Source organism: Bombus pascuorum, chromosome 16, assembly GCF_905332965.1.
Source record: "Bombus pascuorum chromosome 16, iyBomPasc1.1, whole genome shotgun sequence".
Lineage (NCBI taxonomy): Eukaryota > Metazoa > Arthropoda > Insecta > Hymenoptera > Apidae > Bombus > Bombus pascuorum.
This window is the reverse complement of record NC_083503.1, coordinates 5,248-21,684: the sequence shown is the minus strand read 5'-3', so window position 1 is coordinate 21,684 and position 16,437 is coordinate 5,248. Positions and strand designations below refer to the sequence as shown.

Below are 16,437 nucleotides of genomic sequence, written 5' to 3'. Positions count from 1 at the left end.
GTTTTTTAATAATTAGGTTCAACATATGCACTTGAAAATATATTCGTGTTACTTATAAATACGCATGTTAATATTCCGTATGAATATTTGCAAATGGCAAATATCTACACGAATATACCTGTATGACATAAATATACTTGATTTTTAGCTATGAATCGATCGTGACAATATTAAGTCACGTTCGTTTATTTCACTTTAGCTAGAATTTAAAATATGAGTTAAAATTCATTTTTTCCGTACAAGAATGTGTGATATTTTACGTGCAAAAAGGCACTTCGCGACAGGCAGATTTTTGAATCAAAGCAATAATTTTGAACACTGCTTCTGCACTTTCGAATATATGCTTTGATAAAAAGATCGCCTGAGATTATTTCTTTTTCAATAATATATTTAGAGTTAATAATTCCATTTGATCGAGCCTCAATCCTTTTCAATTAACGCTACCTTTTTTGCAATATTAAAATTTTGCTCTAATTTGTTAAATTAATAAAGTTACTTTGTTACTATTAAATTAATAAAGTAAATTTAATCAGAAACGAAGTAGTAAAATATAAAATCAAAGAACGTTAGTCCGTTAAATAAAAATTACACAAACTAATCATCTTTTTAGATCAGGATTTTCAGGTTTAACCCCTTCCGTGCCCATTGTCAGGATCTCATTCACGTGCCCAGGTGCTACTTGAATGGGAGAAAGACATTGGGCACGATGATCTAGACTTAAGTAATGTAATAATTTCTCAGCGACTGACGACGCGTTAGTGTATCGTGCACGACGTATTTTCCACATTATGTATATGTGTTGTTAGGCCGTGGAATTGCGTCGTTTTTTCTCATTCGTTACAATCTCAAATACTAAAAATGTCGAGACATATATCGATTCAATTTACGTCTCGATACAATCATAATTTCTGATAATATCATCCACGCGATTAACTGCAACCACGCTTTTAATATTGCCATAAATTACAATTATAATTCCAAGTTTACTTACATTTATTTTAACGATATCATTTCCTCAGACGTGTTTATCACGTTTTACGCAATGGTCACTAGCCTTCGTCAGTCGATTTCAGGAAAACGGTACGTACCTTAGAGTATGCATGTTGTGTTAAGCTCGGGTGTCGGAGGCGTCCCGGGACGTCCTCTCTAGTGTAGGACCTTTGCACCCGGGCGTTTGTGTGAGAACCGTGGAGCGGGTGTGTTGGTGTGCCTGTTTTGCCATTTTTAAATATAGCGTTAGGTAGGATAGGTAGTATACTTTCTGGTATGTCTGTTAATTATAAGTAGGTAGGGCCGGGCAGGTTGGCACAGTCTCTGGTCGGGTAGGCACGTTTTCGTGTGACCAACCTGTTTCTGGAAATTTATTTGAAAAATCGACGGTGAAACTGGCACGAGTAGAGCATGCTCTCGTCTCTGGTTTTTCCTTTCGATTTTTCGAATTTCGCGGTCGCGGTCGCGAGTGGGCTCGAAACGAACGTTTATCGCTCGAGCACGCACGTGCGAGTGAGCAACGGTCACCGCTGTGATCGTTGGTCAGTCCATGTGCACTTCAATCAGCTTCCGCGGTTTATATTTTTATTTTCAAATTTTTTTTTTTTGTTTGCGATTTAGAAGTCTCGAGCTTAGATTTAAGTTTCAGCGGGCATTGCGCCCGAAGAAAGAAGAGGCTATAAGCCGAAGAGGCCCGGCAAACTGCCACTCAAGAGGGCAACTACTAATGGCTCCCCATCCTCTGGGTCATCCAGAGCATGGGAAGTCATTATTGTTACTACTTTGTCACTATGCTCGCTTTTAGTATTTTTAGTCGTAGTAGTAGTTTTTGTTTTTTTGACCGATGTATATATCGGTCCATCGTCCTATTGGGCAAATCGCGATTTCTCTTATTAGTGTCGCGACAGATTAATTACGGGTTGTATTAGAGTAGCGAAATAACATCGCGGCTTTTTATTAGTGTCGCGAGAGAATGATTACGGTTTGAATTAGAGTTGCGATAAAATGATAATCGCGTTTGTTTTAGAGTTGCGAATTACGATGTCGCGATTGCCTTTTGCAATTTTTATTATGAATTTTTAGAATTTCTTATAGAACTATACGTATCAGAATTTATCCTGTTTTCTATTGTTTAGAATGAGATTATAAAAATGTTATTTTTCAATTATTTTTATAGTATTGCAAGTAGCAATACCAGAATATTTTTCATATTTTAAGTAGTAATTTTCATTAAATTCAGTTTAAAAGTTAGCGTTGCGATATTGTTTCATCGCGAGTTCTACTAATTTTTCCTGTTAGCGTTGCGATAACGAATGATCGCGTTTTCTTAAGTAGAGTTGCGTTTATAAAATGTCCAAACCCTCCGACTGCATTTGTCGGACACCTTTCCTGGATCACACGATACAGTTGCAAGAGCTGTGCAAGTGTGATCGTTCATCGGCAACCTCCTAAATGGTTGCACTGCGATATGTCAGCCCTCCACTCGTGATTTTTCTTATTAGTGTTGCGATAAATTAATTGCGGGTTGTATTAGAGTTGCGAAATAACATCGCGGCTTTGCATTAGTGTGGCGAGAATATGATTACGGTTTGAATTAGAGTTGCGATAAAATGATAATCGCGTTTGCTTTAGAGTTGCGAATTACGATATCGCGATTGCCTTTTGCAAATTTTAGAATTTTTCCTGTTTTCTATTGTTTAAAATTAGATTATAAAAGTGTTCACATTATTTTATAGTATTGCAAGTAGCAATACCAGAATATTTAAAAAAGCTTTTTCATATATTAAATAATTATTTTCATTAAATTCACTTTAAGAGTTAGCGTTGCGATATTGTTCCATCGCGAGTTCTACTTATTTTTCCCTTTAGCGTTGCGACAACGAATGAACGCGTTTTGTTAAGTAGAGTTGCGTTTACAAAATACCCAAACCCTCCGACTGCATTTGTCGGACACTGTTCCTGGATCACACGTACAGCTGCAAGAGCTGTGCAAGTGTGATCGTTCATCAGCAACCTCCAAAATGGTTGCAGTACGATCCCTCGCTATTAGTGTTGCGTATTGTTTAAATACGAGTGCGTAGATTTAAATTTATTAGCGTTGCGTCTCAAGTTTCGGGAATTTTCAGATTTTTCTTTCTTTTATTTTAATGATAGATTAACTGATGTTGCAGATATAACAAAGCACTCTTCGCGTTTGATTTTGAGAATTTTCTGCTTCATAAATATTAGTAGTAAATTAGCGTTGCGAAACAAGAACATTCAGTTCCACTCTCAGCGTGTTGATCGGGTTTATATAGAGTGGAAGACGATCGAATCTTTGTAGCCCTTCTGGCTACTGCTTTGTTTTTTTTTTTCAGCGCCCCTTATTAGTACGTTTATTACTGAAAATACTGCTAAAAGACTTATTTCTGTATCAGCGTTAACGTTACCATGACTGTTAAAATATAGTACTTTATTACGAATGTAATATATATATACATGTATGAAATTGTGAACGATTTCAACACGTAACAAAGTATTATAATGAAATATCTTAATATTGCTACGAAGGCTTGAAATATTTTAAAAAATTTAATTCATTGCTATTAGAATTAATGCTGATGATTGTTCGTTCTTAGAACCATAGCTGTTAGAATCCTTTCGGCCGCGATATTTTCTATGTTTTCACAGTAACATGAGAGTAACAGTATTTTTATAAATATTCGAATTTCATTTGCATGAAACAAGAGTTCATTCGCGATTATCGTCACGTTTGTAGCAAAAATTCTGCAAAATATGATTTATGCGCATATCTTTCGGTTCACTATGTTGCAAGTCACAATGTTGTTGTAGGAAATAACAGATACCGTTGAAAGTTAAAAGACAAAACAAGTGATTTTATAATAATCGGATTTTCTCTCATCTTAGTTATTGCATATGAAATTTTCAAGTTTCAATTCAGTTTAAATTCAATTACTTAAAATTCTTGTTCTCGACGTAACCCTACTTTCGTTTAAAAAGATAGAAATGATTCTCTATATTTGCTAAAATTTAATCAATAGTAATTTGATCTATAATTGACCATTATTAGTAGTTTATTTTTCATATATAAAATGTTCTCGTTTTAAAGATGCCTGTTTCTTTTATATGTATCAAATTCAGTAAATGAGTTTGTTTCAGATTTATTAATTTACAGAAAATACATTTCAGTTACATATTTCAACGTTTCATAGCATATTAAATATATATGCTAGAGGCCCAAATGATTTTTCTTTCATAGTCTGATTGTTCTTGATATCACATTATTAAGAGAAGTATATTACGGCATCGTCACAATTTATAACTTTCGATATCTTCAAAAGTTTAGCACAACGAGTTGTATGTTCATTTTGCAAGATTCTCAATTGTATATGCAGTATCGGTATTTTCATTTTCCTTCTCTCGATCCAAGTTAGACAAATGTATCGTTGTTACCGAATGCTGCCAGTATGGTTCCGAATTATTGTACAATATTTGTACTGATCGATGTAATAACTTTCGCAGATTAATCAGTTGATTAATTTTTGGGAAACGATTACATCGATCAGCACAAACATTGTACAAAAAATGGATACCAAGCTAATAACTACGCCAATACAGTGCAGTTTGGATCACCAAAAGCTACGAAGAGAATATTGGGTAATCTAATCTGGACTGCGCCATGGGACACCGTCAGACACCGTAGGACACCGCTGGACAACGGTGGACAACGCTGGACAACGTCGGTCCAGTGTGGGTCACCAAAAACCGCGAAAAGAATTATGGATGATCTAAACTAGACTGCAACGTGGGACAACGTGGGACGACGTGGGACGACGTGCGTCGACGAGGGACGACGAGGGACGACGAGGGACGACGTGAGACGACATGGGACGGCGTGGGACGACGTGGGACGACGTGGGACGACGTGGGACGACGTGGGACGACGTGGGACGACGTGGGACGACGTGGGACGACGTGGGACGACGTGGGACGACGTGGGACGACGTGGGACGACGTGGGACGACGTGGGACGACGTGGGACGACGTGGGACGACGTGGGACGACGTGGGACGACGTGGGACGACGTGGGACGACGTGGAATGCGTGCGTTTTAGCCTTAATTAATCATAAGATAGATACCTATGTTATGTGCATTGTAAGCTCATTCCGTACAAAGATACTTATCCATTTTGGAACGAAAAATATAAATCTAGTCTCTCTTGATCCCCTCGCTTACCACATTGGAAAAATTGTTCCCACGATTTATCGGTTCGCGATCGCTCAGTTCTTTCAAACTGCGGCGTGGCGTACTCGCTCGCGCGTATCCCGGGTACGTGCGGGTCAACGTGCACTGGACAACTCTTTGGATTCATAGGTCGCCCAAGGACACCTCTTGTCTTGGTGACTACTCGACGATTGCTCGTCGTTTGCCTCGAATCGCCGGCGTTGTCATCACGCTGGTGATACTTGTGAATCTGTTGACGATCGAGTCGCAGGTCCGATTGGTACTTTGGAACATGAACAGGGACCTGCATTTCACGTCCTCCGTAATTCTGATCGAACCCGTGGGGGTGGACTCCACTGTGCTGTTGGGTCCTTGCCTTTGTAATACTGTTCAGCGGTCCCTTCCCGAGTTTAACATGTTCCGTTGGAGTGTGTTAAATCGCAGGCCTATATGCTGGTCACTGGTATCATCGTTAAGTGTCATCGACCGTGATCACGCTGGTGATACCTGTAAATCTGATGACGATTGTGTCGCGGGTCCGCAATGCTGTCCGATTGGTACTTCGGTACTTGAACAGGGACCTGCATTTCACGTCCTCCGTAATTCTGATCGAACCCGTGGGGGTGGACCCCACTGTGCTGCTGGGGCCTTGCCTTTGTAATACTGTTCAGCGGTCCCTCCCCGAGTCCAACATGTTCCGTTGGAGTGTGTTAAATCGCAGGCCCATTTGCTGGTCACTGGTATCATCGGTAAGTGCCATCGACCGTGATCACGCTGGTGATACCTGTAAATCTGTTGACGATTGAGTCGCGGGTCCGCAATGCTGTCCGATTGGTACTTCGGTACTTGAACAGGGACCTGCATTTCACGTCCTCCGTAATTCTGATCGAACGCGTGGGGGTGGACCCCACTGTGCTGCTGGGGCCTTGCCTTTGTAATATTGTTCAGCGGTCCCTCCCCGAGTTCAACATGCTCAGTTGGTGTGTGTTAAATTGCAGGCCCATTTGCTGGTCACTGGTATCATCGGTAAGTGCCATCGACCGTGATAAGATCCAAACAGCGTGACAGGAATCGGGCGAAGGTCAATGCTTGGGTTAGGCTGAACCTTAGGGTTATCTGGTGGACGGGGGTACGACGCGTATGTTTGTTAGTTCTTTCGAGAGATCGCGTTTTCTTTCATAGTCTGATTGTTTGAGCTCCTTTCCATAGTAGCCTTATTTCTTTTCTTTCGTTTCAAGTTAGACAAATGTATCTTTGATACGGAATGTTGCCGATAGGGTTGCGAATTATTGTACGATGTTTGTACCGATCGATGTAATATTTGTGTGTGAGATACATGTTGCGTTGTGTGGGAGATAGATATTGCGTCATGTAAGCTTTGTTTTACGTTTGTAAAGATTAGTGTAACCGCTGCGTTGGAGATATATGTTTCGCAGTTAGGCTACGAAACAGCTATCTCTTTACGCAGGCCCATGATCACGTAGAGTCAGAACTCGACATTCCTGCCGACGGGTTGAACGTCGAGACCGATGCATAATGTCAAATAAATCATGGGCGGGTCTCGTGCGTAGTCACCTCCACGTGGTGAGACCTGGTAATTGGCATCGTTTTCCAAAAATTAATCAGTTGATTAATCTTTGGAAAACGATACCAAGCTAAGAACTACGCACCAGTCCAGTTTGGGTCACTAAAAGCCGCGAAAAGAATTTTGGATGATTTAGACTGGACTGCACCGTGGACTCCGTGGGATGTCGTTGGACGACGAGGGACAACGTGGGACAACTTGAGATGCGTGCGTTTTAGCCTTAATTAATCATAAGATAGATACCTATGTTAGGTGCATTGTAAGCTCATTCCGTACAAAGATACATATCCATCTTGAAACGAAAAATATAAATCTCGTCGCTCTTGATTAACATCGTTTGATTAACATCCCCCCCACACCTTATCAAGTTATATAAGGAACACGCAAGTCGCGCGCGAGCTCTTTCCCGCTTGAACTCCCGAAGAGTGAACGTCGAAGAAGAATTTGAATATAAGGTAAATAAAAAAAAGCCAAACAATAACATTGCAACTAGTGATTTATAACGTCTATGCTATTAATTTACAACACTTAAATAATTAATTTATAACATTTAAGCTACTAATATATATCATTTATGCCATTAATTTACTACATTTATGCTATTAATTTACAACATTTAAGCTATTAATTTACAACATTTAAGCTATTATTTAGAACATTTAAACTGTTATTTTATGCATTTAAGCTACTAATTTACAACATTGAAACTATTAATTTATAGCATTTAAACTGTTATTTTAATCAGGTAAGCCATGAATTTCTAACATTTAATCCATTAATCTAAAACAATTACTCCATTAATTCTTAACAATTATATGAATAATTTATAACCATATCCTCCCATTAATTCAAAGTAATGATGCTCTTAATTTATAACAGTTGTAGCACTAATTGGAAGCAACTCTATATTCATTGATTTAAATGAATACCATCAATTCGTTGTGAGTAAATTAATGATTTATTTCGTTTTATTTAATATTTACGAAATCTTTCAAGTCCCTGAAGTGCTATTTTATTTCTATACAGCATTATTTTTTAATTTTAAATATAGTATTTAATTTCTCATTTCACTATTTCATATAAAAACAATGGTAACGCAGAGTGTACCTATTGAGTGTCTATGGATGGGATGTAATTTTCCATGTCTGCTCGAAACCAAGGAAACAGTCCCGTATTCGTGGAACGAAGGAAGCAAGTGCAATTTAATCGAAGGCAACGACAACTCACCATTCACCCATTCGCACTACAATTGTTATCTTGCATGGTTTCGTTTCTTCGATGATATGTTCAATAATCAAGTATGATTCTGCAGATCCACGTCCTACAGCTATTCTAATTAATAAATTTCAATACACGCTACTTCTTTGTTATAAAATAATTTTACATCTCTGCTTTCAATGCTTAAAAACTGTTTATGTAAATGGGACCCGAGCGTAGTTACCTCCTCGTGGTGGGTCCCGGTAATTGGTATCGTTTTCCAAATAATAATACACCACGTACTATTTTGAATATTAGTATTATTATCTGAAAAACGATATCAAGCTAAAAACTACTTGAATATAGTCTGGTCTTGATCATCCAAAATAGTTTTGGTGATCTAGACTGGACTAATACCCCCCCGCGGGGGCACCGGGGGACATCGTGGGACATCGTGGGACAACGTGGGACATCGAGGAACACCATGGGACATCGTGGGATGCGTGCGTTTTAGCCTTAATTAATCGTAAGATAGATACCTATGTTATGTGCATTGCAAGCTCATTCCGTACAAAGATACTTATCCATCTTGGAACGAAAAATATAAATCTCGTCGCTCTTGATCCCCTCACTTACCACATTGGAAAAATTGTTCCCGCGATTTATCGGTTCGCGATCGCTCAGTTCTTTCAAACTGCGGCGTGGCGTACTCGCTCGAGCGTATCCCGGGTACGTGCGGGTCAACGTGCACTGGACAACTCTTTGGATTCGTAGGTCACCCAAGGACAACTTTTGTCTCGACGACTGCTCGTCGTTTGCCTCGAAACGCGGGCGTTCTCATCACGCTGGTGATACCTGTGAATCTGTTGACGATCGAGTCACAGGTCCGCAATGCTGTCCGATTGGTACTTCGGTACTTGGACAGGGACCTGCATTTCACGTCCTCCGTAATATTGATCGAACCCGTGGGGGTGGACCCCACTGTGCTGTTGGGGCTTTGCCTTTGTAATACTGTTCAGCGGTCCCTCCCAGAGTTCAACATGTTTCGTTGGAGTGTGTTAGATCGCAGGCCCATTTCCTGGTCACTGGTATCATCGTTAAGTACCATCGACCGTGATCACGCTGGTGATACCTGTAAATCTGTTGACGATTGAGTCGCGGCTCCGCAATGCTGTCCGATTGGATACTTCGGTACTTGAACAGGGACCTGCATTTCACGTCCTCCGTAATTCTGATCGAAAGCGTGGGTGTGGACCCCACTGTGCTGCTGGGGCCTTGCCTTTGTAATACTGTTCAGCGGTCCCTCCCCGAGTTCAACATGCTCAGTTGGTGTGTGTTAAATGGCAGGCCCATTTGCTGGTCACTGGTATCATCGGTAAGTGCCATCGACCGTGATAAGATCCAAACAGCGTGACAGGAATCGGGCGAAGGTCAATGCTTGGGTTAGGCTGAACCTTAGGGTTATCTGGTGGACGGGGGTACGACGCGTATGTTTGTTAGTTCTTTCGAGAGATCGCGTTTTCTTTCATAGTCTGTTTGTAGGAGCTCCTTTTCCACAGTAGCCTCATTTCTTTTCTTTCGTTCCAAGTTAGGCAAATGTATCTTTGATACGGAATGTTGCCTATAGGGTTGCGAATTATTGTACGATGTTTGTACCGATCGATGTAATATTTGTGTGTGAGAAACATGTTGCGTTGTGTGGGAGATAGATATTGCGTCATGTAAACTTGTTTTACGTTTGTAAAGATTAGTGTAACCGCTGCGTTGGAGATATATGTATGTTTCGCAGTTAGGCTACGAAAGAGCTATCTCTTTACGCAGGCCCATGATCACGTAGAGTCAGAACTCGACATTCCTGCCAACGGGTTGAACGTCGAGACCGATGCATAATGTGAAATAAATCATGGGCGGGTCCCGTGCGTAGTCACCTCCACGTGGTGAGACCTGGTAATTGGCATCGTTTTCCAAAAATCATTCAGTTGATTAATCTTTGGAAAACGATACCAAGCTGAGAACTACGCACCAGTCCAGTTTGGGTCACCAAAAGCCGGGAAAAAGAATTTTGGATGATCTAGACTGGACTGCACCGTGGGACAACGTGGGATGTCGTTGGACGACGTGGGACAGCGTTCCACAACGAAGTGGAGTGTTGGAAAACCATTCTGCGTGATTGGAGAGGATTCCACAACGTTGTAGAGGGTTGGAAAACCATTCTACGGGGTTGGACATTGTTGGAAAGCCATCCACAAAGTTGCAGAGTATTGGAAATCCATTCTACGTGATTGGAAATCGTCGCAGATACTTCCACAACCTTGTGGAGGGTTGGAAACCAATTCTGCGGAATTAGGAATCGTTGGAGAGCCTTCCACAACGATCTGGAGGGTTGGAAAATCATACTACGGGGTTGGAAGTCGTTGGAGAGACTGCCACAACGTTGTGGAGGGTTGGAAAACCATTCTACGGGGTTGGAAATGGTTGGAGAGCCTTCCACAACGATCTGGAGGGTTGGGGTTAGGTTGGGGTTAGGTTGGGGTTAGGTTGGGGTTAGGTTGGGGAGCACGAGGCGGGTATGGGTTCTCAGTGCGTAGCATCATGCCCTGAGAAACCCCGATGTATCTGATGTTCACCTATAGTCGGGTGGCGGCTGGTCGGCGCTGTGGCGCCCGTCAGATCGCTGATCCGGTGCGGAGAACTTCGGAGAAGTTGGTGGGCCCATATCTGTCAAGACCACTCACCTCACCTTCACGTGGGGCTCCCCGTCATCCTGCATCGGTCCCGACCGGGGTAGGGTGCGAAAGAGTGAGTGGCAAAGCAAACGAGGGCATGGCTCGTCAACCATGCACCTGATGAAGAAGGAAGGAGGAAGGAGGAAGAAGAAGAAAGAAAAAATATGGATATGGATATGCAGGATAACCAAGAAATCGACGTTTACGGTGCAGGGGAGGGATACCCCAGTACCGGCGCAGGAGTGGGTGGTCAAGCGGGCCCCACTGCGTCGTTAGCTAGCGACCGTGGCCGTGTGGGGGTGGGCCACCGGGCCCCCATACGCGTAAACGCGTCCGGTGAAGAAATGGAAGACGTCGCGATGGAGGAGACCCGCGAGGGTGGGCCTCCCGCAAGGACAAAAGCGAACAACATCGAAGCGGCAAAGAACCGCGGAAGAAGCGGGGAGAGAAAAGCGGAGAGGGCGGGACCCGAGGACAGGAGAAGAAGCAACAGCCGGGGAGGGAAACCGACACCGACGCCGTCGCACGCCCCGCTCGCGGTCCCGTCAACCCCGCTTCCAACCGCAGCGGAGCACAACGGCAACATGTTCCAGACGTTCAAAATCCCCAAGAACGTCAGGGACAAAGTGAAAGCGCAAGATGGGCACAGGTCCATAGACGGCTCGATAGAGCCGTCTCAGATGAGAAAGGAGTCGACCTCGGAAGGCAGATCGGAGGACGAGGAGTCAATGGCCTCGGTCACCTGGAGGGGCAAGAAGAGAAAAATAACGAAAGTGACTCCAGAGGTGTCGGACCGAATGAGGAACGTTATCCAAGGGTCCTCACCGAGAGACGTGGACGCCGAAGTACGGCGACATCAGGCCGAGGTCCTGAAGGTGGCGGCGACGTCCTCCAACCTCAAGGGGACGTACGTCAAAACCCTCAAGGACGCGGTCGAGTACACCGTCGCGGCATGGTCCCACCAAACAACCACCTCCCGGGTGCCAGACTTCCTGGAAGAAAGGAAGAAGAGGGAGGCGCTGGAAAGAGAGGTGGAAAGCCTGAAGAGGAGGAACGAGGAGTTGGAACAAAGGATAGACAGGTTCCTGAAAGGCACGGCCGAGACAGCGGCGCCGTCCCCGACGGAGGCGCAGGCTCCCCGGAGCAGCGGGAGGGCCAAGGACGACATCGGAGCAGAAATAGAGATGCTAAAGAAGTCGATAAGCAGCCTCGGCCCATCCCTGTTGGGGACCCTGAGGGAAGAGCTCAGGGAAGCCCTCAGGGGAACGGGCCTGCTGAGACAAGCGACAGGAGGGAACAACAGCGGCGACAAAGAGCGGACGACGATGCCGCGGACGGCGGGCCCGAAGCCTCCCCAACAACCCCCGCAATCCTCCCAACCCTCTCAACAGCAAGAGGGACAGGGACAGGAGACGGACGGGGAATGGAGGACCATGGTCTCGCGGAAGGCGAGACGGAAGGCCAGGGAACAGAGGAGGAAAGAAGCGGGCCACGGCGCCCCCCTCCCCATCGCGCCACAAACGAGCAGGGCGAGATCGGCGGTGGGACCAGCCGGGCAACCGCCAAGGACGACCCCCGCCGCATTAGGTGGAGGGGAAAGGAGGAGAGAAAGAAACGGAGAGAAGAAGACAGGAGCCCAACCGGCGAAACGGACGTACGCGACGGTGGCGGGCAGGGCGGGATCGGCGGTCGTGCGGCCAGCACTCCGACCCCCCCCAACGTCATCGGCGGTAACGCTCACGCTGAGGGACGGGGCTCCGAAGACGTACGAGGAGATCCTGGCGGAGGCGAGACGGGACAAGACCCTCCAGAAATGCGGACTGGAGTACGTCCGAACGAGAAAGGCGGCGACCGGGGCCATGGTGATCAATATCCCGGACGACGCCGGCATGAGCAAGGCCACGCAGTTGGCGTCGCGATTAGCCGGGGTATTGGACCCCTCCACCGTCAGAGTATCAGTCCCGGTACCGACGGCCGAGATCAAATTGGTGGGGGTCGACATATCCCTGAACGAGGAGGAACTGCTGGAGGAGCTGTCCAGGGCGGCGGACTGCCAGCCCCGCGACGTCAGAGCATGGAGCGCGGGAACATCTAGAAGCGGCATGGGGATATTCTACGCCAAGTGCCCCGTGGCCGGAGCCCGTAAACTGGCTCAAGCGGGGAGGGTCACACTGGGGTGGACCAGGGCAAAGGTGATCGCACTCCCCAGGAGACCGCTCCAGTGTTTCCGATGCCTGGAGGTGGGCCACATGGCGGCGATGTGCGTCTCCCCGGTGAGAAGAACCCACCTGTGTTTCCGGTGCGGAGAAGAGGGGCACAGGGCGAGGAACTGCACGGCCGCATCGCCGAGGTGCCCCATCTGCGAGGCAAAAGGAGCCCCGTCAAAACACAGGATGGGAAGCGCGGCGTGCAAACCACCGGAGGTAGGACCATCCGGAAGGAGAAGGGCGCGGAGAACGGCGATGGCCAAGGCAGCAGAGGCCACGGCGACAACCACGAGCAAGGGCGTCACCGGAGCCGCGGAGCAGGCCAGCCTGTCGGGCAACCCACCAGTCGGAGGGAAGGATAGCACCATCGGAGTGAGTGGCCCGGGGGAGGCCATGGAGGTGACCGAGTAAATTCCGGGTCCTCCAGTGTAACTTGGGCAGAGCCGGAAGGGCCCAGGACCTGCTCTACCAGTCCATCCGGGAGAGCAGGACCGACGTGGCGGTGGTGGCGGAGCCGTACAACATCCCCGCATCCCCCCAATGGGCGGGAGATCTAAGCGGATGGGTGGCCATCACTTGGCCGTGTACCTCGGGAGTCTCCGGGCGAATCGCGGAAAGAGGCAACGGGTTCGTGGCGGTCGAATGGACGGACCTCGTGGTGGTGGGGGTATACATCTCTCCCAACTGCGACATCCGGGCGTTCGAGGACCTACTGGACGAGATGGGAGAGTGCGTAAGGAGGCTTCTCCCCCGACAGGTGCTCGTACTGGGGGACTTCAACGCCCACTCCACGACGTGGGGCAACGACAGAACCACCACGAGAGGCAGAGAACTGGCGGACTGGGCCGCGGGTCTCGGTCTCGTGCTGGTCAACAGAGGCTCGGAGTCCACATACGTGGGGCGGAGAGGAGCGTCGGTCATAGATCTGACGTGGGCGACGCAGAGGCTCCACCCCAGAATAAGGAACTGGCGGGTGGCCGTAGAGATGGAAACGCTAGCGGACCACCTCTACGTGCTAATGGACATCGAACCCGCCAAGAGAAGCACGAGCGGCGACAACAACAACAACGTCGAGGGAAGGACATCGAGCCGCCCGGGGCTGCCCCCTCCTCGCCGATGGAAACTGAAGGAGAGGGACGGGGACATGCTTCGGGCAACGGCCACCGTAGCGGCTTGGTGCTGGGACGCGAAGAGGAACAAGAACCGAGGCAACGTGGACGGGGAGGCGCAGGAATTGGGAGAATGGATGAGGAGAGCCTGCGACGCCTCCATGCCGCGAACCAGCGCCGGGTCCAGGCGCGACAACAGCAGCGTCTACTGGTGGTCGCGGGAGATCGCGGACCTGCGAGACGACTGCCACAGAGCCCGCAGGCTGCTCGCTAGGGCGAGAAGAAGAGGGCGGAACCGCAACGAAGAGGAGATCCTCGAGAGGTACAGGGCCCACAGAGAAGCCAGAATGGCCCTGCAAAGGGCCATAAAGGAAGCGAAAGAGGCGTCGTGGAAACGGCTGTTGGAATCCGTGGAATCCGATCCATGGGGAAGACCGTACAAGACGGTGCTGAGAAAACTCAGGCCGGCGGCTCCCCCGATAACCGAGAACATGGATCGGGAACTACTAGCACGGGTGATCGACACGCTGTTCCCACGACCGGAAGAAGAAGGAGGCGAAGAGGAGGAAGACTCCCCGAGGCGCCAGGAGGATACGGAACAGGCCCCTCCAGAGGAGAGGGGATGCACTCGGAGCGGCGGCGGCGGACCGGCGACGGATCAACCCGGAGCGCACATAACGAGGGAGGAACTGGAAGCAGCCACCAAGAAGATGGCTGCCAAGGACGTGGCGCCGGGGCCGGACGGAATCCCCGGGCGGGTGTGGGCGGAGACCATGGACATCATGGCCCCCCGCCTGCTGCATCTGTACAACAGGTGCCTGAGGGAAGGCGCATACCCCCGGGCGTGGAAGGTGGCGAGGCTGGTGCTGCTGAGGAAGGAGGGTCGACCGCCGGAGTCCCCATCGGCGTACAGGCCGATATGCCTCCTGGACGAGGTGGGCAAGCTCTTCGAGAGAGTAATCGCCTCCCGTCTGGGGGCGCACATGGAGTCCAGGGTACCAGGCTGGCACGACAACCAGTTCGGGTTCCGTCGCGGGAGGTCCACCATCGACGCGATCCGCAGATTGAGAGAGGGGGTGGAGAGAGTGGTGGCTCGAGAAGGGATCGCGATAGCGGTCTCCCTGGACATCACCAACGCCTTCAACTCGATCCCGTGGAGCAAGATCAGAGAGGCCCTGCGATTCTTCGAGGTTCCGGGGTACCTCCGGAGGATAATCGGGGCATACCTCCGGGAGAGGTGGATAACGTACAGATCCACGGAGGGAGAGGAGAGAAGAGCGGTGGAGCGCGGGGTGCCGCAGGGCTCGGTCCTGGGACCGATGCTGTGGATAACCGCCTACGACTACGTGCTCCGCACCCCGATGCCCAGAGGCACGGGACTGATCTGCTACGCGGACGACACCCTGGTCGTGGCAGGAGGGCGCTGGTGGTACGAGACGGCGGAGGCTGCCACGGAGGCCACCCGGCGAGCGGCGGGGGCCATCGGAGAACTGGGGCTGAAGGTCGCCGCGGCCAAGACGGAGGCGCTCGGGTTCTACGACGGAAGACGCAGAGGACCGCCCCCGGATGGACTGACGATCGACGTGGACGGGGTAGGGGTCCGGGTGGGGAGCCAACTGAGGTACCTTGGCCTCATCATCGACGACCAATGGTCGTTCGAGCCCCACTTCGAGAGCCTCGCCCCAAAGGTGGCGGCAGCGGCCAACGCCCTGTGCGGCATCCTCCCGAACATCGGAGGCGCCGGGAGAGGGGTGCGCAGGCTGTACGACGGGGTGGTCAGAGCCCGAGCGATGTACGGTGCGCCCATCTGGGCGAGGGATCTGGCCGCGAGCAGGCGAAGTCAGGCACTCCTGCGGGCGGTTCAACGCACCACCGCTCTGAGGATAGCGAGAGGGTACAGGACGGTGTCGCACGCGTCCGCGACCGTCCTGGCGGCATCCCCTCCATACGCGTTGCAAGCCCTGGCCCTTCAAAAGGTGTACGGAGCCACGAGAGTCAGGGACGGGGATCGAGACGAAGACCCTCTGCAGGTGAGGAAGGAGATAGAAGAGGAGACATGGGAGAGATGGCGGCTCCTACTGGAGAAGGAGGCGAGGAAGACGTCCCACCGCGCGGTAGACGCGGTCCTGCCCGTCTGGGACAGGTGGAAGGAAGCGCGGGGCGTTCCGCTGACCTACAGGCTGACCCAGGTGCTCACCGGGCACGGAGTGTTCGGGGAGTTCCTGAAGAAGATTCGGAAGGAGGTGACCAACATCTGTCACCACTGCGGGGAGGCGGAGGACAACGCCCAGCACACTCTGCAGCACTGCCCCGCGTGGGCCATGCAGAGACACACCCTGACGGTGAAGATCGGGGACGACCTGTCCCCGAGGAGGATCGTGGAGGCGCTGCTACGTAG

The 16,437-nt window shown here is 49.0% G+C and overlaps 1 protein-coding gene across 1 annotated transcript; it reads left to right on the top strand.

Annotated features, from left to right (window-relative positions):
• The first annotated feature begins 14,463 nt into the window (after positions 1-14,463).
• Positions 14,464-16,437, top strand: LOC132915291 (fibril-forming collagen alpha chain-like). Its single transcript, XM_060975098.1, has one exon. It carries the CDS (start codon positions 14,464-14,466, stop codon positions 16,435-16,437), a length of 1,974 nt encoding a protein of 657 aa, XP_060831081.1.